We start from the raw sequence: 23,081 nt of genomic DNA, 5'->3' as shown, positions 1-23,081 counted from the left end.
CCCCCTGCGCAGGCTGCACGCAGCCCTATGCGCAGGCTGCACGCAGCCCTATGCGCAGGCTGTTCGCAGCCTGTTGCGCAGGCTGTACTCAGCCTATTGCGCAGGCTGTTGACAGCCTGTTGCGCAGGCTGTCAAGCCTCTACTTGCCCCGTCCACTCCGTACCTTCCTAAGCGCTGCATCCCCGCCTCCCTTGCTGTCTTTTTCCTGCACATCTCTCCTACTTTTCTGCTCTATTTCTCCACCCTCTAAACTTCTCTCAGAGGCCTTCAGAAATTTCGATTCTCTCTCTCTCCTATTCTTCTTTCTTTTCCAGATATCTCTTCACCCCTTCTATCCCAGGTAGCCAGCAAAAACGCAGCAGGAAATTTCAAAATTTAGGGCATACCTGGAAGAGAAATCCGTCAAAATTCTCGCATCAGAAGTTCCTACCTCAGGAGTTGGCTCTGATACCGACACGACCCAGCACTCCTGAAACCCCTGATCTGCAAAACAACCACACACAACATCAGAACTGAGCAGGCTGCTCACCACCCAACCGTGACATCTACGGGATGTGATCCCGAATCAGTAGATGTCCCCTCCGAGCCACGAGCTGAGCTACTGGCACGAACTCCCAATCAGATCCAAACCAGCCTGGTGTCCCATACCACCAGGTGACGCTGTGAAGCCCTGGATCTGCCACTGGGCCTTGGGCTACGCTAAGATGCAGGCGCGCGTCCGTGACACAATCCAGGATCAGACCTAGCACCTGGGAACGCGACTTGCTCCCAACTGCACACTGAGAACTGAACCCCCTGGGCCTCTTTTATAGACTCGGGCCCCGGCGCCAAAAATAGCGAAGACCTATAAATAGTTCGTACCCTTGCCACTCAACCCGAGAATCAAGCCTGCCTAGCTCTAAGCCTCCCCAGGCTAACCTGAGCTAGTTCTGTGTACCTAGTACACGTCAGATACCAATCCGTGCACATGACAGGCAAGCACTTGCCTAACAAGTTATGGTTGGATGTCGTTATGTGTGCAAATTACACTTTAAACGGATGTCCCGTGCAAATTACACTTTAAACAGATGTCCCACCAAGGCATTGCAGGCCATCACACCTTATAAGGCTTGGACAGGTTATAAGCCCATGTCATAAGACTTTGGATGCTTGGCATATGCACATGTGCTTTCTCAGACACGCACAAAGTTGGATGATAAATCTGTCAAATGCATTTTTATTGGGTATAGCTCTGAGAGTAAGCGCTATAAGCTCTACAAGCCCCGCACGAAGTGTTTTATCAACAGAGATGTTTTTTATGAATCCTCCTCTTTCCCATTGCAAAAACAACCCACTGTTGATGCCCCAAATCTCTTTGACAACTTGATGCCTTTGTTTCCATCAGATGCTCATGATGATGTCACATTTGAGCTTGCTCCTCCTACATCTGTTGGTCATTTGCAGCCACATGTGCAGCATGATATTCAGCCATTTACAGCCTGATATGCCTCAGCTTGATCAGGAGATTGTGTACAGGGCTGTTGACCAAGAGAGAGCTGAAATACAGGAGCCCAAAAAGGTCCCCCGTTGGCTCCTTGACACATTAAAAGACAGCAAAACATGATACTTTTCTGCCAGCCCGTACTAGAGCAGCTGTCCGCAAAGAGCATGCTAATTTGGTTGCTCGTGCATTGGTTGCTACAGCATGCAATCAAGAGCCATTATGCCAAAAGGATGCCTTTCAGAGCCCAAAAAGGTCCCCCGTTGGCTCCTTGACACATTAAAAGACAGCAAAACATGATACTTTTCTGCCAGCCCGTACTAGAGCAGCTGTCCGCAAAGAGCATGCTAATTTGGTTGCTCGTGCATTGGTTGCTACAGCATGCAATCAAGAGCCATTATGCCAAAAGGATGCCTTTCAGAATGAATGTTGGTTGAAGGCTATGCAAGCTGAATTGGATTCTATCTATCAGAATAACACTTGGGAGTTATGTGATTTGCGTCCACGCAAGAATGCCATTGGAACTAAGTCATTTTATAAGATTAAACGGAAAGCTGATGGTTTCGTGGACCATTACAAAGCCTGTCTTGTTGCTAAGGGCTATGCTCAGCAACAAGGATTGACTTTGAAGAGACCTTTGCCGCCACTTGCAGGATCACCACTCTTCGCATTGTTATTGTCTTTACTGCCCATTTTCATTGGGAGGTACATCAGCTTGATATTAAGACATCTTTTCTTCGTGGGCATTTGCAAGAAGAGGTCTATGTACAACCTCCTGGCTTTGAGGTTGAAGGTTTCGAAAGTAAGTTATGTCGCTTAAAGAAAACCCTCTAAGGTTTGAAGCAAGCAGCCCGGGCTTGGTATTCCAAGATACATGCTCTTTTGCTTACACTTGGCTTTCAAAACAGCCCTACTAAGGCTACTCTTTACATCCGCAACAGTGGGACAGATTTGCTGATTTTAGTACTCTATGTGGATGACATGCTTGTGACAGGGACACATGCTAAGCAAATTGCAGCTTTTAAGCTTGAGCTTGACTTCAAAAAGACATTTGCTATGTCTTATTCTTAGTCTTTTGCATTACTATTTGGAAATTCAATTTGCTAGCATTGAGGGGGGCATTTTGATGTCACAACCCAAGTATATTGGACAGCTTTTTCAGTTTGAGGATTGCAAGCCAAAGAAGAGATCTATGTTTCCCAACCTCCTGGCTTTGAGGTTTAAGGTTCTGAAAGTAAGTAATGTCGCTTAAAGAAAACCCTCTAAGGTTTGAAGCAGGCAGCCCAGGCTTGGTATTCCAAGATACATGCTCTTTTGCTTACACTTGGCTTTCAGAACAGCTTTACTAAGGCTACTCTTTACATCCGCAAGAGTGGGACAGATTTGCTAATTTTAGTACTCTATGTGGATGACATGCTTGTGACAGGGACACATGCTAAGCAAATTGCAGCTTTTAAGCTTGAGCTTGACTTAAAAAAGACATTTGCTATGTCTTATTCTTAGTCTTTTGCATTACTATTTGGAAATTCAATTTGCTAGCATTGAGGGGGGCATTTTGATGTCACAACCCAAGTATATTGGACAGCTTTTTCAGTTTGAGGATTGCAAGCCAGTATCCCCACCATTAGAGCCTGGTTTTCAATTCTCTTCTAACGATGGCAGCGGTGCATGTGATGTCACTCTCTATCCAGCAGGCAGTTGGTTGTTTGATTTATTTATAACATACTAGACCCGATCTTCAGTATGATGTCTCACAGTTGAGCAGATATATGCACAACCCCTCTACGCACCATTGGCAGGCCGTCAAGCATGTCTTAGGGTATCTCAAAGGCATCAACATTTAGGCCTTCTTTATGAGAGGCTGATTCTTCACTTGTTACGCATGGATTCACTGATAGTGATTGGGCTGGCTGTTTGAACACCCGTGTGTCACATAGTGGCAACTATTTCATGCTTGGTTTCAGCAAGAAGCATACTACAATTGCTACTTCTAGCTGTGAGGTTGAGTGCAGAGCAGCTTTTACAACTACAGTGGAGTGTGTTTGGCTCCGGAAGTTACTTGCAGATCTTCATGCGTGTCAGACTGCTCCTGCCGTCATCTTCACTGATAGTCAGAGTGCTTTGGCTGTTTGCACGGAATCCAGTTTTTCATGCCTACACAAAGCATATTGAGGTTGACTATCACTATGTTAGAGAGAGATTATCAACAGGTGATATTCAGTTGTCTTATGTTTCCACTGAAGACAACTTGGTCGATCTTTTTACTAAGGCTCTTCCTCGACCTAAGTTTGAAGCTTTTCGGCAACCTTTAAACTTAGTACCTTTTGTGACTTGATCTGTTGTACTCTGTACAGTCATAGGTTGATATATCCCTACAGGATAAACATGTGCAACCATGACACTAGATATTCAGGTAATCTGAGACGTGTCCAGGATACTTCATCCCATACCATGGATGGGGCCTATAGGCCATTCTATGAGCTATCCATAGGTGGCACTCATTCCTTGGTATGTGCCTTGTAGGCCTCGTTACAATCAGTTAGGTTAGTTGGTACAGTTAGTACATGTTACCACTTAGTACACTTAGTTCAGTTAGGACACTTTGCCCTAGGGTTTTGTTATATTGGCTCTCTCTTGAGCCTCCACTCAGTTTTGCAGCAATTCATTACAGCAGATCGTTTTTTGTCTTCTCTCTTTCATTTTTGAGCTTCGATTGCTTGCCCTATATATACCCAAATGAATCCAAGAGCATTCCCAAACTCATCCTCTAAAAACACAACACACTGCAATTTCAATCTCACGATAGTCACTCATAAGATATTTCGAATGTGTAGTGTATGTAGTGGCTATGTTGATCTGCATGCTTAAGTGTTTGTAGAATTTGCCCATTGCATTCAAGTGTGTTTGCTTTCCCCTCTTGTCGTTTGCGAAGAAGACTACATCATCCATGGAATTGAGCAATATTGGGGCATATCCTGCAACCCTAACTTCTTCTCTGCTATGTATTCTCATCCAATCCTCCAGTTCATCAATGAAAGAACAAAAAGAGTCAGTAAGAGGGGACAGCCTTGCTTGACACCTGTAAATACTTATGATAACCTTTTTCTTGGGTTGTGCTAACTCGAACAAGACCCTCTCATATAGTCAATATGTGGCCTCCTTGAGTTCTTGAGGGACTTGGAGCTTTTCTAATCTCTCCCATAGTTTTTTACGTGGAATTGCATCAAAGGCTTTATTGAAGTCTACAAAACAACAGTAGACAACCCCTTTCCTATTCTTGGCTCCCTCTGTTGCAGCCCTTATATCGACTAAATGGTCTGCTGTACCGTGCATTATCAACCTGAGGCATGCTTGTGGATGTAGGGTTACTTGTCTACCCTACTCTCAATCCTTCATGTACAGGAGTATCTATGAGGGGAAAGTCCCCCTCCCGCAACCAAGACTGTGGAAAAGATACCGGTGTGTTCTCTTGAAATGGTTGAGGTGCATAAACAGCACTAGTAGTCACTTTCTTTTTGCCTTTTGAGCCTGCTTGCACATTCCTCAGCACGGTAATCCTTCCACCTCCTACTTAGTTCAAGAACATCTTCATTCATTGGGAGATCTTCCTCTGACCAGGTGCACGTCAAGCAAGGTGAGGTATGTGACATTGCTCATTGCTCGGAAGGTCCATGACTCCAATGCGGCTGTGAACTCCTCCTAGTTGTCCATTCTGCTCTTGGTTTCCGCTACAGTAAGGCAATCCAAGCTGATATTCAAAAAATGGAGCAAGCAGGGTTGATCTACCCAACGGACTACTCTGATTGGGTCGGTGGAATCGTAATTGCGCCCAAAAGAGAGACCGGCAATGTCACCAATTGGTATTTGTCCCAAGAGATAAAGCTGAGTCTTTATTAGACTGACTATGGTCAAAGATAGTCGGCTTTGGTTAGCTAAAATATGTTTTATTGGTTTTACTTTTGCTTTGCATTGGTAAAAGAGAACTGTGGGGACGCCCACAAGGGCCACGCTATTCACTATCAGATCTGTAGTTGCATTGTCTCCCAATCAGGGTTGGAATGTGCATCAGTTGGATATAATACAGCCTTCTTAAATGGGGATTTTCAGGCAGAATTTGTGTGAATCAGCCCATTGGTTTATTGCATCTAGTCAGGAAACCAAAGTTTGTAAGCTGAGAATAACACTTTATGGTCTCAAACAAGCTTCTAGAGCTGGGTATGAGAGGATATATGGTCAGCCAGAAATCCAGGAGCAGGATGATGGCAATCAGCCTCTATGTCAAGGAAAATAGTTGTATTCTACTTGTGCTCATTCTGTATGTGGATGTCCTGCTGCTGACTGGGAATAACCAGGATGCCATCTCAGCTTGCAAACATATATCTAGAATGAATGCAAGAACATGCCCAAACTCATCCTCTAAAATTAGAACACATAGTGCAGTCTCAATCTCATGATAGTCACTCCTAAGGTTGAAAACCATAAACTCCATCACGCATAGCAAGGACTAGCTACTTTGACATCCCCACCAATGTCATCAGCTGCAAACATATATCTAGAATGAATGCAAGAACGTGCCCAAACTCATCCTCTAGAATTACAACACATAGTGCAGTCTCAATCTCATGATAGTCACTCCTAAGGTTGAAAACCATAACTCCATCATGCATAGCAAGGACTAGCTACTCTGACATCCCCACCAGTGTCATCAGCTGCAAACAGCAAGTGTAGACCATAGTAGAAACATATGCTCTCACACATACAAATCCACACACTCACACATACTTTTATAAAAAGGTCTTTGTACTGAGTTTCTATCAGCACTCCCGACGTGAAGGGCAGACTCAGCCGTTGACAAAAGCTAGCACTAAAGCAGAAGGCTGATAAAAAAGTAGACCACGTTCAACTTCATTCAAAGCTGACTTATAGCAGGCATTTGAGATGTCGGATCTGGGTCTGTTGCACTACTGCTTGGGCTAGAGTACAGTCAAGGCATGATGTTGCTTCGGTCCAAGGAGATGCAGAAGCTCTTGCATAAGTTTGATCTTCACGATTACAAGCCCATTTCTTCTCCAACAGAACCTGGGCTAAATATGTATGCAGGAGAGCCATATGATATGGATACGTACAGCCAGGACACTTGGCTGTCTCACCAATCTGTGCAACAATACAATAGATATCCAGTTTGTTGTTTCCAAGGCCAGAAGTTTACGCACAGTCTCGTTACTAAAGGTACAGAGTGTAAAATGGCGATCTCCAGTCTTAAGAATGTATAACATAGCAGTGTCCAAAATCATGATCTTAGTTTTCATCAGAGTATGTGGTTCCTGTAGCCATGCATTGATTGCGTTACATGGCAATCTCAGGTCCAACAGTATGTATAGAGAACAAACAACCTTGAAAACATTCACCCATCTGTGTTTATAAGCTTTCTGACTGAAACTAGGAGGCCCGACCTCGTAAATTGTCAAGTAGTGCACACATACAACGTTCTGGAAGGTAAGACCTTTAATGCTTAATAGATGTAAAATAAAGGCTTTGTTAATCCATAGAAAACCTAGTCACATAGGGAAATAATGGGAATAGAACTGGAACAGGAACGGGAATGGGAATGGATATGACACTTAAACTTTGAGGATGAAAAAGAAGGGTGACAGGAACAGGAACAAGGAACAGCACCTCACCACTTAAAACATGGCAAATCACATGTAGCCATACCATTGTACACAAAAACATGGCAAATCACAAGTAGCCATACCTGTGTAAAACACGGCAAATCACATGTACCCATACCTCTGTACACAAATACACCTATTACAAGGGCAACAAATCCAAGTGGACAGATTGGGATACAAAGAGAGGGTGACAGGAGCAGGAACAAGGAAGCCTCACCTCACATTAGAACCACATGCCTCATCAAAAATGATAAATCATATTTACCATTATCTCTGTATACAAATCACATTTAACATTACTCTGTATACAGGCACTCATTCAACAAGCAAATTAGACATTGGCAATTGTCCATTCACCATCCATGAGGCCTCTTCTAAGGAAGCAAGTCAACAAGTGGACAGCTGAGGATATGAATGTCCCCATGTTCTGAAGTTGCATAGGTAAGAGAAAGTCAGTAACTTGTTGTCATCCTTTTAATGTGTTTGCAAGAGTGTGAAACAAGCATAAAATGTGGAGCTTGTTTCATCTTTGTGAAACGTATCAGGCTTCCAACAGGTTACTAGTTCATATGCATTGGTAGCGCAGAAACTCAAAGAATCCATCCACCATGTAACTTGGGAGAATATGAATGTAAAACAATTTCTTTAGCTTCATGTTACAACTAGCAACGACCGCTCTGCTTTTAAATTTTGTTCTAGAGTTTTGTATGATATATTGAACCGAAGGACCCCTGCATTATATTACAATATGCTAGGTAGCTTCCACCTAGTTTTTCACCTTTAGGATACGAGACGCAGTAGCACAGGAAATGAATCCGAAGTAGGAGAAAATGTACCCTAAGCTCCGTTCGAGTAAGGTACGGCCTCAGCTCAGAGTCACGGGCAAATCGTACTTTACCAAACTGTTCCCCAGCTTTCAGCCACTCTCTCTTAACGTCCTGGTGTTGCCACAGTTCCTCCATATCTTCAGGGGACACTTTTTCATCCCAATAGACCCATTTTTTTCCTGCAAAATATTGGAATACTGTTAACAAGAGCTTGCATGAGATCCCAAGAAGTATAACTCTCACAACAAGCCCCTTGAAGAAGTTCTGAACTTCAAATCTCACTATATAATTAGATGATTAGTTTCTTTAGCATTCGTCTATGCATACAGAAGCTTTCACATCACTGAAGTTATTATTTGTGTGCGAGTTCCATGGCCTTTGGAGGAATAGACACTTTATTCGCCATCACAGCATTATCTCAATTTTACATACACTTAAGCATGAATATTTTTCAGGAACTAGGAATCTAATCCTATGGGTTCAACGCTTTCATTCCAACATGTATAGTTCTAGATGGGACAAAGTATCACTCGTCCTTATGTTATTAGTAAATGTAACAGGAATTATGAGGTTGGGTAAATATTGAAGATCAAAGGTGTGGCATTTTTCTAATTTCTATCAAAATAGGCCTTTCCATTCCAGCCCCCCTGCCACCCCCCCCCCCCCCCCCCTTCCCCCTTTTCTCAATATCAATATATGAAAATAGAGAGCATTTCCTTGCACTACGTCAGCTACTGCGGTCTGATCACATCAAGGTTAGATATCTCTATGCTTTCATGGGTTGTTATCTTTTCAACTTTTGATGGACGTGCAAAGCTTGTATCGCTTTTGCCCAAAGGACATATTACGATTTGGTTTACTCTTTGTGAAATTTCAAGCCTATATAAATTGTTTTGAGTGCTTGTTCCTATCATGTAAGTGAGGTTTTGATTTTCTTAAATCCTTGTGGTATTTTTCAAGGAACCTAGCTGGTGCAGGTCACCTCTATACCAGACAAAAGTTTTTTTATGGCTAGTTCCATAGATGCTAGGTGCAGAAGCTTCACCCAATGAGACGATCTTGGCATAGTTTCACCCAAGTTTATACGACTACAAAGAGGTGATCCTTTCTTCAAGCGGGCTTTTCTTAACAACTTCGACGAGCCCCAATTGGGTCTCATCCAAACCATAGTGAACAGTGTTCCAATCTCTTCACATGGCACATCCCTTGTCTTACTCTACAAACATCCCAATAGCATGGGCATATATGTTCCCTCTTTGACAAGGCCATATTGTACCACTGATGGCAAATGTGAGGAAAACAGGGATCTCTTCTACGAGTACACTGTCAGCAGCAAGAATGGAAAGACCAAGGAACTAAAAGCATCGAAACGGTGATAGCTACAAAGGTGGCCCCTTCTCTCCTCTTTCATGTTGAAGACTTATTCTTTGATGGAGGCTATCCACCCACCCTATGCTCATCAAGCTTGCTATGTCATTCGCCGACTGTCATGTGCACAATGATCTGCCCCTCCCCCCTTCTTCTCCTTTTCCTCCCCTCTTGCAGTTCATTGGGCGCCTTTGCCTTTTCTAGCATCCAGATTTCTCCACGACTGAAATTGAGCAGCATTTTTTGGGAAGCTATTTTGTTTGTCGCTACATGAATCCCCTTTAGTTCAAATCACTCTTTTAGCTGTTTCTTTGAGAGGGAAATAAATACTTGTGATGAGAAATAATAGGAAGTTACATCAACAGAAGTGTGAAACATAACAGCTTTTAATCCCTTTCAGTATTTGTGTACTTATTGTGACCAAGGATGCCAGATTTGGCAAACTTACCAAAATTTACTCACATAGACTGATTGGATAGAATAATGATTCATATCTCCCACATTGTCCGAACGGGCGATGGCAACTAACACAAGATAGTCTTGGAAGATGCCACTGCATCTTCCAAGACTATCTTGCATTAGTTGCTATCGCCCCTTCGGACAATCTGGGAGATATGAATCATTGGGACCCATTCCACTCCGTTTATTATTTTTTAACAACTTAACAAGAACACAGTTGAACTTAATCTATGGCACGTGTGTAATGCCACCTCACACAAAGTCTATGAAGCAACACAAGATGAGGACTAGAGGGGACACCAACTATAGTTAGTTTAGCTATAGATTTAAGGTCTTACTATTTCTAGGAGTGCCAACAAGATTTGGGAACTTTCCACAAGCAACTGTCTCTCCCCTTCTACCTTCCAAACACATGTACTTTGCTATTGCTTGCATTCTCCCTCACTGGCTCTCCACCTTAATCATGTTGAGTGTGTTGGTGTGAAGTACTAGGTGATCTAGTACTAGTTTATGTGTGTGTGTCATGTGTGAGTGCCACGTGTCATCATGGGACTTATCCCATTTGCAATAGGTGCTAGTGTCTGAGTGAGTAGCCTATATAAGGCTTGTACTTCACTTATCTTGTCATACTTGATGAATGAATGAAAGCCTTCTTCATGTCTTCATTTGGGCATCATTTCCTCACACCCTAACCTTCTCTCTCTCTCTCTCTCTCTCTCTCTCTCTCTCTCTCTCTCTCTCCCCCACCCTGTTTCTAACATGGTATTAGAGCCAGGTCAGTCCTGCCCTAATCCGTCCTGCCCCATCATCATCCTTTCAGCCGTAACCCTAATTTCGCCTATGCTGCCTCCTCCTCTCAGCTAGCTCATTTCGCCTCTATTCTGCCTCCTCCTTGCAGTCATTTGCTTCTGTTTTTGCCTCCTCCATAGCCAGCCGCCTCTTCATTCCTTGTTGTCTTCATAGCCGACTTCATTTAAGCCCTCTTGGAGCTGTAACTAGGCTCTTGGCAGCCTCCCTGCTAGCTGGTCGGAAACTCCTGCAAGGCGCACCTGTCCGAGTGGTTCAACAAAGCTGTTTCGGAGCTGTTTTAGAGGTTTTCATTGCCAAGAACAGCCCTTCCATTGCTGCTGCAGCAGAGCCGACCACCTACGTGCATTCTTGGCAGAAGTTTGAGGTCTTTGATATTCTGAGGCTGCTGCTGCATTTCTGACCTGTTCTGAGACTGTTGCTGCATAGCCGCCCCTAACAGAGCCATTTCGGGACTGATTCTTGGCTTCCAGCTCATCTACAACTGCCGTTTTTCATTGTAGTGGCCTGCTACAACATTCGGAGCTGTTGTGTTTTGGTACACCCACACACCTGCTGCAGCACCTCGGTGTACCTTGGAGCTGTTTTGCTGAGCTGCTTAACAAATTTCGAGGCATATCTTTGCTGCTCTCTAGGCATCTCTAGGCATTTATATCTGTTCTATTGCACACAAGGAGATTGTTGTTCTCTTTTGAAGACCGTGACCAGCCCATTTCTTTGCTGGGTCTTCATCTTAGCTTGCTGCCCGCCTTCACACAAGTCTTGGCCATCATCACCTCATTGTCTTCTACTTCCTTGCTCGTGGAGAAGTTTAAGGGGGAGGGTTTTCCCACATGGCAAACCAAAATGCAGCTGCTCCTTATGCATGAAGGAGTTTGCGGATGTTGTTGAGGGTGACCAGGTTGAGTTACTTGACCAACAACACCAAAGGACTTGGAAGCACCAGAATGCTAAGGCCATTGCCCTCATTGGTCTTTGCTTAGCCGACTCTCTCATCCATCATGTGGATTTCAAGTCGACAGCGAAGCAGATTTCAAGTCGCCTTGACACCTTGTTTGGTAATAAAATCACCAACTCTAAAGTCTTTCTGAAGCTCAAATTTTATGATCTAAAAATGGAAGAGAGTGATGAGTTAAGTGATCGATCATCTAGCCCGGTTTCAATCTCTTGTTCAACAACTCTCAAGTTTGAAAAGTGTACCTGATGATGAAGATAAGATGGCTATCCTTATGAAGAGTATGCATGAAATTTCTCGCTTTGAGCACACTCTTGAAGTCCTTTGTCTTGCCACTACTACGTTTGATGATACAGTGGCACTCCTCATTGAGAAGGACCATCGCAATAAGGAAGCCGCTCTTGCCTCTCCTAGTGATCATGCATTTGCTTCCACAAGCAAATTGAAGACCAACAAGAGCATAATTTGCAAGTTTTGCAAGAGGAAAGGACACATTGAAGCCCATTGCTTCAAGAAGAAGGAACAAGAACAAGAGAAGCATCATGCCAATCTTCTGGCTGAAGACCAAGCTGAACCTGAAGAGTTCCCGGAGGAGATACATGCAGCTACAGCATAGGTTCACAGCCTCTCTCTTGACGACAAGAATCCATTTGACCAGGGTTCGGCTTTCTAGGCCCCTATGCTATGTGTGTTTGTGTTGAGTCAAATAAAGGGTCTCAACCAACTCTCCAACATTTAGATGACTCAACAACCATGAGGAGATGATGTACACAAAAGTAAGCATGAGATGAATGATAATGACGATGAAAACAATATAAAAAATGACGATGACATTAAAAATGAGAGTTATGATGACATTAGTGAGGGTGATGATGAGATCATGTTAATAATGAGAGTGTGTTAACCAGTATGGTGCCTAAAATGTTGTAAATCTTGAAAATCCTTGAATCTTTAATCTTGAAATTATATTAACAAGAGTTTAACAAGTATAAATTCTTGAAACTTTACTAGATGAGGTTGAGGATTTTCATTTCCTAAATGTTCATCTTCATTGTCAACACTTTTATCCAATATCGCTAGCCATTTCTAGCTATGTTTGACTTTTAGTTCTCCATAACTAGAGTCGTTTGATGTTAAAGCGTATACATTTATTATTATTTACTTCATAAGAATTATTTTTATAATGAATCTTACATTCTTGAGGCACCTTGATTATGAAATGAGAGATAGATCAAGCGATATGTGTGTGTGTGTCTGTGTGTGTGTGTGTGCGCGTGCATATATATATATTAAGTGTCTGTGTGTGTGTGTGTGTGTGTGTGTGTGTGTGTGTGTAGTGTGTGTGTGTCGAGAGAGAGAGCTGTTCACCCTTGCCAAAGCCCCCGTGCAGTCGCACCTGCTAACCGTACGTTCATACGGCCGCCGTACGTTTTTCCGTACGGCCGTATGACCTCCTACGCCAACGTTGGCTTACTTCTGCGCTGCTTTGCACGTAGCTCCCGCCTCTCTGCTTCGCCATTTTTTTTCCTGCAGTTTCTTTTCTTCCGTACGTCCATACAGCTCCCCTTGTATCTCCGTACACTTCCGCTTTCTCCCGTACAGCCACGCCCGTACAGTCTGCCTTTCCCGTACAGCTCTGCTCTTTTTTCCGTGCAATCTCCTCTTTCCCGTACAGCCCTGACCGTACCATCGTACAGCCTGGTTTTGTCCGTACAAACCAGTTCCTCTCCGTATAGTCTCAAATTCTCGCTCTCGTGCTTCTCTGTAACCTCCTGTGACTCACTTATTTCTGATTTTCCACTCCTCCCTACAGTCCCTCTTGCCTTATCTTCCTTCAATCATGGCTTAGGTTCGGATGTTAGTACATATGCTCGCAAAGAAAGAACTGCAGAAGCTAAGCGCCGCTCTTCACAGCCTGCAGCACAAGATGATGAACTTACTATGGAAGCTCAATATGTGTTTGATACCCTCAAGGATGACTTTCAGCAGTCACGACACGAATGGGGCAAACCAGTTCCAGAGGTCACATACAAATTGAAATTGCCCTCCCTCGTGAATCCTCTCAGGAAATTATCTCAAACTGCAGTTATAATTTTCTTTCCACGAAGAATCCCAGCAGCCAGTGATGTAGCACAGTGGATTAAGTCCATCCTTGAAGGATGCTTTGTAGAGGGAGTATATTTTGCATCTAGAGGCTTTTATGAGGTGCATTTATCAGATGCTTTATGCAAGCAGCGCTTACTTGAGCTTTCTCCCCTCTTTTATGGGAAGCAGATGGTTCATGCTATGCCTTGGTCCCCAAACAAGGACTATCAAAGTCTCATACGACATCATTGTCCTGTATGGGTTGAGGTTGTTAATTTCCTAGACTATATGCACGAAGAATTGCCTGGCCTGGCTGCTACTTTGGGACAGGTCATTTGTCCTCCACGCCCTATGGGAAACCGCAACAGGTTCTGCATTCTCTGGGACACGGATTTACCTACCCCTCCTTCTATTGCACTGGAAGTTGAGGGAGTGCAATTGGGAAAAAAGTATTTTGAACTGAAATGGGGGGTGTTTGCACGAGCTTGTTTTGCCTACCACAAGTTTGGGCACCTAGCCTCTGAATGCCCAGTGGTTCTACATCAGCCCCCTCCCAATGCATTACCACCCCAGACACGGGAAAAAAATGAGAATTTGCAAGCTAAGACAGCAAATAGAAATGGAGCAAAGAATGCCAAACCAATCAATCAGGTGCAATCATTTGCTGGAAAAGGAAAAGAAAAAGAAAAAGAGAAGATGAAGGAATCTGTGGGAACAGATAGGGATGGCTTTCAACAGCCTAAGAAGGTGGTTGTATTGAAGCAACGCCCCTTTCAATCTCGTCAATGGGATGCCTCTTCTCCCACACCAGGACAAGCTTCCACTTCAGCTCCTGTCCTTCAAAATTGGGTGGGGGTTTTGAAGAAGGGCATCCCCATATGTGATTCTGAAGAAGGGGAGAATGTTATATCTTTCATGGACCATGAAGGCATGCAGCCCATGCAGGCAGAGGCTTTGCCTCTCTGATATCTTGTTTTCATATTTATACCTTTCCGTATATATCTCTTTCATGCATCAAACACTTAAGTGCTTTACATACAATGTACAGAGCCTCTACAATGTCTCAAAGTGGAGGCTTTTCTGGAATTATGTACATAAAATGCAGCCAGATGTTGTTTGTTTGCAAGAGCATAATCAGCACTCTAAGGCTGGCCATCATGATTACTTTGGCGGTTATGACATATATTATGCTGGTACCACTACCTACTCAGGTGTATGCATAATGGTCAGACATGAACTGGAGCCTCAGTTGGCCTCCAATGACAGCAGTGGCAGATGGATGGTCATACAATGTAATGTCAATGGTGATATTCTTGAGTTTGCATCAGTTTATGCCTCCCAGACCTCTGCCATGAGGGCTTCTTTATGGGATTCTTTAAGCAAATATCCATGGAGATCTAATGCATTTATCCGTGGAGATTTTAACAATTCCCCTCTGCCGAGAGATAACACCACTTCAAGATCTCATATGCTATCATCCGAAAGGCAGAAATGGGATAGCATGCTTCTCTTTGTGCAGGCTGAAGATCTATGGCTGCTGCTCCAAGGGTCAATGCCTGGATATACTTTTCATCATAATGCATTTACTGTGTACTGGGCAAGGCTTGACAGATGGTATTTGTTTTACCCACAACAATATGCAAATTTCAGCCCTCATCTCTTCATAGATTTCTCATTGGGCTTGTCAGATCATGCCCCATTATGGATGAATCTGCAACTTGGTATGCCACTGGATGATTTGCCACCTCTTTCCAGTAGATTACTGCATGTTAATCAGGCCTATCTCCGACATCAATATTTCCAGCAAATGATCAGACTTGCAATTCATCCCTTGCCTTTGCATGCCCAGGAGGACATGGATTATGCTTGGGACAGTTTCGTCTCTCGTATACAGAATGTCATTAGGGAGTATGGAAACTGGCATATGACCAAATGGAGGAAAGAGGTTAAATGGGCAAAAATGACAGTACAACAATTGACTGAATTTTCACATTTCAGACCTCTCTCTGAATCAGAAAATGATTCCCTTTCACATGCTCGGATCAAACAGAATGACAATGATCAGAGGAAATTGCACAAATGGCAGATTAGAGCAAGAATGAAGCCTCTCATGGATAAGGGCTTCTCATCAAAAGCCTTCTTCCAAGGCCTGCATGCTACTCGAAAGAAAAACTCATGTCTAAGGGTAAGAAAGATAGATAGCTCTTGGACGCACTCTTTCTCTGATCTCCAAGATGAATGCCAAAATTACTTCCAGCAATTGTTCTCTGCTCCTAGTTCCCCATCAAATCAAGTGATTGATGCAAGGATTGAATTTCTTCAATATGTTTCTGAAATAGTGGAAATGGATGATGCACTTACATTGGAGAGACCTTTTACTGACACAGAACTTGATAATGCATTGTCCCACCTCAGCAAACACAAGTCCCCTGGTTGGGATGGTCTTACGGTGGAATTCTATATTTCTTTTTGGGATGATTTGAAAGATGTCCTTTTGCAAATGATCAATGTTGCCTGGCAGGAAAATCACTTGCTGCCCCTTTGGAAGCATGGCATAATCAAACTTGTGCCCAAAAAACATATGTGTGACCATATGTTAGATTGGAGGCCTATTACTTTGATGCATGTAGTTTACAAACTCATTGCCAAAATGATTGTGTATAGGCTTCACGGGATATTGAATGCGGGCCTTCATCCTCATCAGTATGGGTTTGTGCCACGAAGACAAATCCATGACAATATCTCAAATGCATTGACTGCAATTGAATATGCTAAGTACTCGCATCAAGATGTGCTCATATTGCAGGTAGACATTGCTAAGGCATTTGACACTGTTCAATGGGATTTTATCTCTCAAATCATGACAAAGTTGGGCTTTGGTCCCAAGATAGCAAATGCAGTTTATTGGCTTTATTCTGGCTCTACTTCTCAGTGCATTCTTCGGGGTCATCTATCTCGGTCATGGACATTGGGGAGATCAGTTAGACAGGGCTGCCCTCTTAGTGCTCTCTTCTATGCTATTGCGACCCATCCCATCTTGATATATCTTGATCATCTTGCAAACACAGGACAAATGACTGGTCTTAAAATCCCTGGGGCTGCATCTTTTTTGGCACAAGCATATGCTGATGATTCCTTCTTTATGCCACAAAATTCTCCCCGGGAAGTTCACATGCTTATGACCACCCTATCATTGTATGGATTAGCAGCGGGCTTGCATGTCAATTTTGACAAATCTAAATTGCTTCCCCTGAAACAATGTGACTGGCATTCTATTCTCTGGCCAGGTCAAGTGGTGCATTCCAAAGATGTAGTCACGCATTTGGGATATCCTATAGGATGGCATATCACCAGGAAGCAGCAGTTAAAATGGATCTTCCAAAGACTTCAACATAAACTGGAATATTGGAAATTTGGCCACTTCATGTCAGGCTCAGAATAGTACAGTCCATTGTAATGTCCTATGTTCAGTTCTTTTTGCCCTTGTTACATTGGTCCCCCAGAGATATTTCAGCCTTTATGTCTCAAGCTATCGAGCTGTTATGGAGGACAAAAACTACTGTGAAAGCATTGAGACTGATGAAGATGGAATTGGTGTGCTCTCCTAGGATGCATGGTGGACTTAATGTTCTCAATATAAGATATCATGTACTTGCAAGGAAGGCGACTATGCTCCATACTTTTTTCCGTCAAAAACAGCCATGGACTTGTATGATAGCATCCATGTGTGTCAACCTGAGGACATCGGCATATGGCCATTGGACTACTGATCATTGGGAGGTTGTCACTGGGAGATTTGTAGGGAAGATACCTGGCTGTCCTTTCTCTACTGCTCTGATACTTGACTGGAAACAAGTACTTTCTAAGGTCAAATGGGCTCCCGATAACTACTCGAGGACAAACTCGATGAGGAAAGAAAGTATTCATTGGAGTGCCATCTTTGACATTTCACTTGCTTTACAGGAACCTGTTCGGGCATATCTCATGAAATTGGGAATTAGATACATAAATGATGTGGTAGATGATCAGGGCTATGTCTTATCTTTTCCTCAGGCCACTGCTTCCTATGCATTGGGAATGCATCATAGGTACATATGGAAGAAAATTGCTGTTTTGTTACATCCTCTTCTCCCTGTTCCTCCTGTGGCTGGCACAGACAGGCTTATGGATTGGCAATTGCAACCCTCTGCTACATGCTCTCATCCTGTTCCTCTGCCTGTCTTGACCTCCATCAAAGCCTACAGGCTTCTTCAGCCTGCTCCATGGATTCAACAATATGCTAATACTCTGTGGCATATCAGGAAGCCCCTTTCATGGTGGTGGAAGAATCTCCGGATAATATGGAAGTGTAAAATGCCTTTGAAACAAAGACTTTTTCTTTGGAGATGCATGACCGGCACTTTGTCAGTGGGAATCACACTTGCCAAACGTCATATTGCACCATCCACATGTTTACGATGTCGAGCTCCTTCAGAGACTGTCCCTCATTTGCTTTGGCACTGCCCGTGTTCTAGGAACCTCCTTGGAAGAATTTCAGATCATCTTCGGCTCCGCTTCCCGAGCCACAGATTTGGGAAACATTTTTGGTTATTTGGAAGATATATGAGGTCCTTGTCTCACTATTCACTATTTCTCTCATGGGTCAAATTTTGGGCTCTTTGGACAATCTGGAATGAGCATAATTTGGCATACTTGGGTCGCCAAATTCACAAGTCATATGAATCTTTCCGAGCCTCATTGCGGCAATCCTTATATGATGCCTGCCATGAGGGTGATATCCATGCTTCTTGCATAGAGCTTTTCTTTTTATGTTTCTGATCTTTGGGATACTCTCCATTTTGGAGACTTCCCATCTTGTAAATTTATGAGAATATAAATACACTGGTTTTACAAAAAAAAAAGTGTGTGTGCATACACACACACACACACACACACACACATATATATATACATATGTGTGTGTGTGTGCGTGTGTGTGTGAATGTGTGTGTGTGTGTCCCAAACAATGGTAGGGCAAGCGGTTTGGGTGAGAAACAAACTTGAGTTATCAATCTAAAGTGAATGTATTTGGAGTCAATAAGAGGTACTCTACCCTCGGTTGTCCCCCAAAAATGATTGTATGTTTTTTTTTTTAAACTTTGGTTTGATGGCATTGACCACCCAGTTCACAGTAAGAGGGGGTGACGAGTGTTGGTTTGCCCTTCCCTATTGCAAGCTGACTAAGAAGTCACTATCACACGGGAGGTATTGGATAGTTGGACTTGCTCTTTACAGTATTGTGGTGGAGGGGGGATCGGTCTACTCTTGCATGTTAGGTCTCACACTCTTTGCTCTGAAAGGGGGTGTTGGAGATATCATAGCCAAAGAGTGTGTTGGTGTGAAGTACTAGGTAATCTAGTACTAGTTTATGTGTGTGAGTCATGTGTGAGTGCCACGTGTCATCATGGGACTTATCTCATATGCACTAGGTGCTAGTGTGTGAGTGAGTAGCCTATATAAGGCCAATACCTCACTTATCTTGTCATACTTGATGAATAAATGAAAGCCTTCTTCATGTCTTCATTTGAGCATCATGTCACCCTAACCCTCTCTCTCTCTCTCTCTCTCTCTCTCTCTCTCTCTCCCATTTGACACTTGCCCAGATCTTCACACTCATGGCAGGAGGCATGGTCGATGGCCATGACTTCCATCATTTCTTTGGATCACAGACCCCTTAGGGAAGACGATGTTCCTCATATTTCATATTTTACATTTGTATCTAGGCATTTTTGGTACTCTATTTCATTTCATTTTGTATCTAGGATTTTTGTAGCCATTTTTGGCATCTTAGTGGTATTACGATGAGGCCACCTAGTTGGCGCATCGTTGATGATGTATTTTCCTTTCGGATGATTTTGTGTCCCATAGGCCATGTATGGCCTTCCGTGGACCTTTAATAAAATTTCTTTCTTTCTTTCTTTCTCTCTCTCTCTCTCTCTCTCTCTCTCTCTCTCTCTCTCTCTCTCTCGCTCAGACGTTAATACAATCATATTATATCATATCATATATATCTCTCTCTCTCCACCATGTTTCTAACAAATCATTTCTCCCTTCTACACTTGTTCCTCTTCTTCTCCTTTTTCTTCTTTTCTTAGTTTGTTTGGTCTTGCATTGTTCGAAGATGTCACAATTCCAAGGTTAAAGTATGGATTCTTACCAACTCTAGAGGGTGCGTTAATCTTTGATCAAATATGTAACAATAGCTTCCTATCCCCCAGTCCATGGTAACACTAACAATCATCATTTTGTATTTTGTGTTTAATCAAATGCGTTCAAATGAGCCCCAATTACAGACTCATTGTTTATTGGAGGAGACTTCACAAAGGTGGATTTGCATTCAGACAAAAGTTGGGGAAGAGAAAGTGGCATTCACTCTCTTGACAAAGCAGCTTAAAATGCCTTCCTTTTCAGTTCAGTGGCAGAAATGCTTAGACAGATGATCCACACTTTGCCTTATTTGCTCATGTTCTTGTGGTCAAACAGATTTATGTCAATGATTGGGCATTAGATAGAGGTGGCTCGATAGCATTCCACCAAGAGTTTCCACCGCATATCACTTTCCTGTGATTCAAATCGTTTATGAGCCTTGCATGAGAGGTCACTCTACTAGTATCTGGATTTTGAATGCTTTGTATATAGGAGGGGCTCATACAGGTAATGCTACAGATCTGGGTGTGTTCATATACAAGGCAAATCCTTTACATGTGGCTGCAGTCCTCTCTGGTATTAGTGATTTCTGTCACTTCATCGCTAGTAATAGCAGATAGGAGATTCTCAAACGGGAGATTAGCCTCCAATAGCTAATAATATACCTTTGTAAGACTAGAATAAGTCCAATCATACAAATTTAGATTCTAAAGATCAAAAATCTACAAAGAATATAAAAGAGAAAATGAAAGCATCGTCAGTGCCCAACCATAAGCAGCTATACTGGGTTTCTATAGACCTGCGGAGTCTCTTGGGCAAACCCAGTGCTTACTAAAATACGTCAAAAAAACAAAAGAGAATAAAAACAAGAAATAAAGAAGAAACGAAGCAAGTGACTAAGCAAAAATAAACAAGCAAGTCAAGAAACAAAATCTTTCAAAAAACTAGAAACTCTCTCTCTCTCTCTCTCTCTCTCTCTCTCTCTCTCTCTCATTTCAAACATAAAAAGCTAAATGGCACTTTAAACTTAAGTATCGTTTCTACAAAGAGGCAAAAATACATTTCTAACTTAGAAAGCACAAGCATACTCAAACAAAATCTCTTTTGAAACCAAAAGAAAAACGGGCTATTCAGCTCCCCGCTTTTTGTTTTCAGCTTATGTTCAATCATTCTAAACATACCTAAGGCCAATAGCTAATAATAATCTACAAAGGGAAGAACATAAGCGGCCTGTAGATGCTTGGATTTAGGAGCTCCTTGCTGTAGCAAGGGCTCATGAACATGTTCTTTTGGATCAGAGCCTTTCATGCATGGGAGTCATTTTGGACTTAGATGGGAGGAAGAGTCAACAAACACTTTTTCTCTACTCTTGGCACGAGACATGGTGGAGAAAGTGTTTCATAGCTTATTGACTTTTACAATCAGATCATGATGTTGTCTTACGCATAGCTACTAATTTTTACACCTCCCGTCTTTCAATACATCCTAAAATGCCTGCCAGACAAAGAGTTTAGCAAGGTATTCCAGCATTGGTGAAACCAGACATAAGAGTCTCACTTGATGCACCTTTCACAATCTAGAATTCAGGACTGCATTTCTTGCTTTTCCCAAGGGCAATTTCTTTGACTCAAATGGATTGACAGCCGCCTTTTTCAATGCTTTTTGGGACATGATTGGGACGATGTTACCCCACCATGGTAGGGCCTTCGAGACTTTGGTACTATGCCTGACTCACTACATAGGGTCTCATTCATCTTATTAAAAAGGGAGGTTGCAGAAATTTGGTCTCCCAATGGAGGCAAATCACTCTTTTGGGCACCTTTTATAAGATTTTGGCCCAAGCGATCAGTTTGCATTTGCAGCCCATTCTTCAAGATCTGGTTCATGATATGCAAATGTTGCGCATGGCCAAAGCATTTTTTACAATTTCTTTAGATTTTGGGAGGCTTTGGATTGGGCTATACAGAGTGGCCAGAGGTTAGCCATTCTACTCTTGCATTTCAAGAAACCTTATGACATAGTAGATTGGGTTTCTTGGACGGTACCCTTCTATGTTTTAGATTTTCAGATGCTTGGATCAGAGGGGTCTCTTCTTTGTATAGATCATCCCACAACCGGGTGCTTATCAGAGGAGACGGGGGAGAATTTCTAAATCAGTCCAACAAGGATGCCCTCTTGTCCCTTTCTTGTATTTGTTCGTGGCTTTACCAATGAGCATCTTCTTGAGATATAGGTTGATACTATTGGGCTCAAACTTCCCTAAGACATAATGAGGAGATCTTGGACGGTGATCTTGGTGATGACACAGCTGTTCTTTTGGATGTCACTCCACAGATTCTCATTTCTTTCAAGGCAGCCTTGGATTTATTTTGTTCTAGCAGCAGTGCACATCTCAATTGGAACAAATCCCATGGCTTCTAGATTAGCGATGAGGACAATCCGAATTGATTTCAGTTTTACTTGAATTCAAAGGGATACCTTTGTCAGATAGTTGCTCCTGTGTTGGAACGCATTAGGAAAAACTCCTCTTTTGGAGTTTAGTGAAACTTGACCTCGCTTCCAAGGTGATGGTCGTTTACCAGGTACCACAGGCCATAGCATCGTTTATTTGCTCTTCTTGGTGCCATGCATCACTCATCTCAAAAGGTCTATAAGAAACTTCCCTGGAGTTGGCTAGATGATTAAGAAGACACTAGAGCCGAGAAGGCTTTGGAGACTTTGATTCTCCCCACGCGGGAAGGAGGCCTCAATATCATTGATCCAAACGGTGGTGGTCAAGCGCCTCAATATCATTGCAAGGTTGTGGTCAAGGGATTTTGCCAAGACAAGAACCTTGGAACAATTTCTTCCTTCGTTGCATACAGCCATTTGGGTGAGCATGCAGGGGCTTTCCAGGGCGGCTTCTGCCAGAGGACGGTTTTCCTCAAGGAATGGAGTGGCTCCCCGTATTTCTCGGAGTCCACCACAAAGTTGAGGTGGCAATTTCAGCCTCAACCTTGGTGCTTTTCTAGCCATCTATTATGAGAACATATTTTGCCCACTTAGGGTGTTTTGTTTCTCATGCCTTGCATGATATATTTCTAATATGAGCTTTGCTCTTGGGGTATCTTTCAAACTTAATAGAAGTCCTTTCACTGAAATAAAAATGCGTTCAATAAATAAATTAAGAGCCATGTTTTTATCCCAAACAATTTCAAAAGCAGTATTCATATTCTTGTTAAGTTTCGAGGAGTTATCATCAG

The 23,081-nt window shown here is 42.8% G+C and overlaps 1 protein-coding gene across 4 annotated transcripts in view; it reads right to left on the bottom strand.

The window, feature by feature from the left end:
* LOC147892445 (transglycosylase) overlaps positions 1–23,081 on the bottom strand; it is a 141,060-nt gene that overhangs the window by 66,281 nt on the left and 51,698 nt on the right. For all 4 annotated transcript variants that reach the window (XM_087387759.1, XM_087387760.1, XM_087387757.1 and 1 more), the window contains one exon: positions 7,989–8,158. In XM_087387759.1, the coding sequence (XP_087243885.1) occupies positions 7,989–8,158 (170 nt within the window). The remainder of the gene's footprint in view (positions 1–7,988; positions 8,159–23,081) is intronic.

This window comes from Dipteris shenzhenensis, chromosome 16 (genome assembly GCF_047967505.1).
Source record: "Dipteris shenzhenensis isolate YYH24624 ecotype China chromosome 16, Dip_SZ_1.0, whole genome shotgun sequence".
NCBI classification, from domain to species: domain Eukaryota; kingdom Viridiplantae; phylum Streptophyta; class Polypodiopsida; order Gleicheniales; family Dipteridaceae; genus Dipteris; species Dipteris shenzhenensis.
This window is presented reverse-complemented; position numbering and strand designations above follow the sequence as displayed.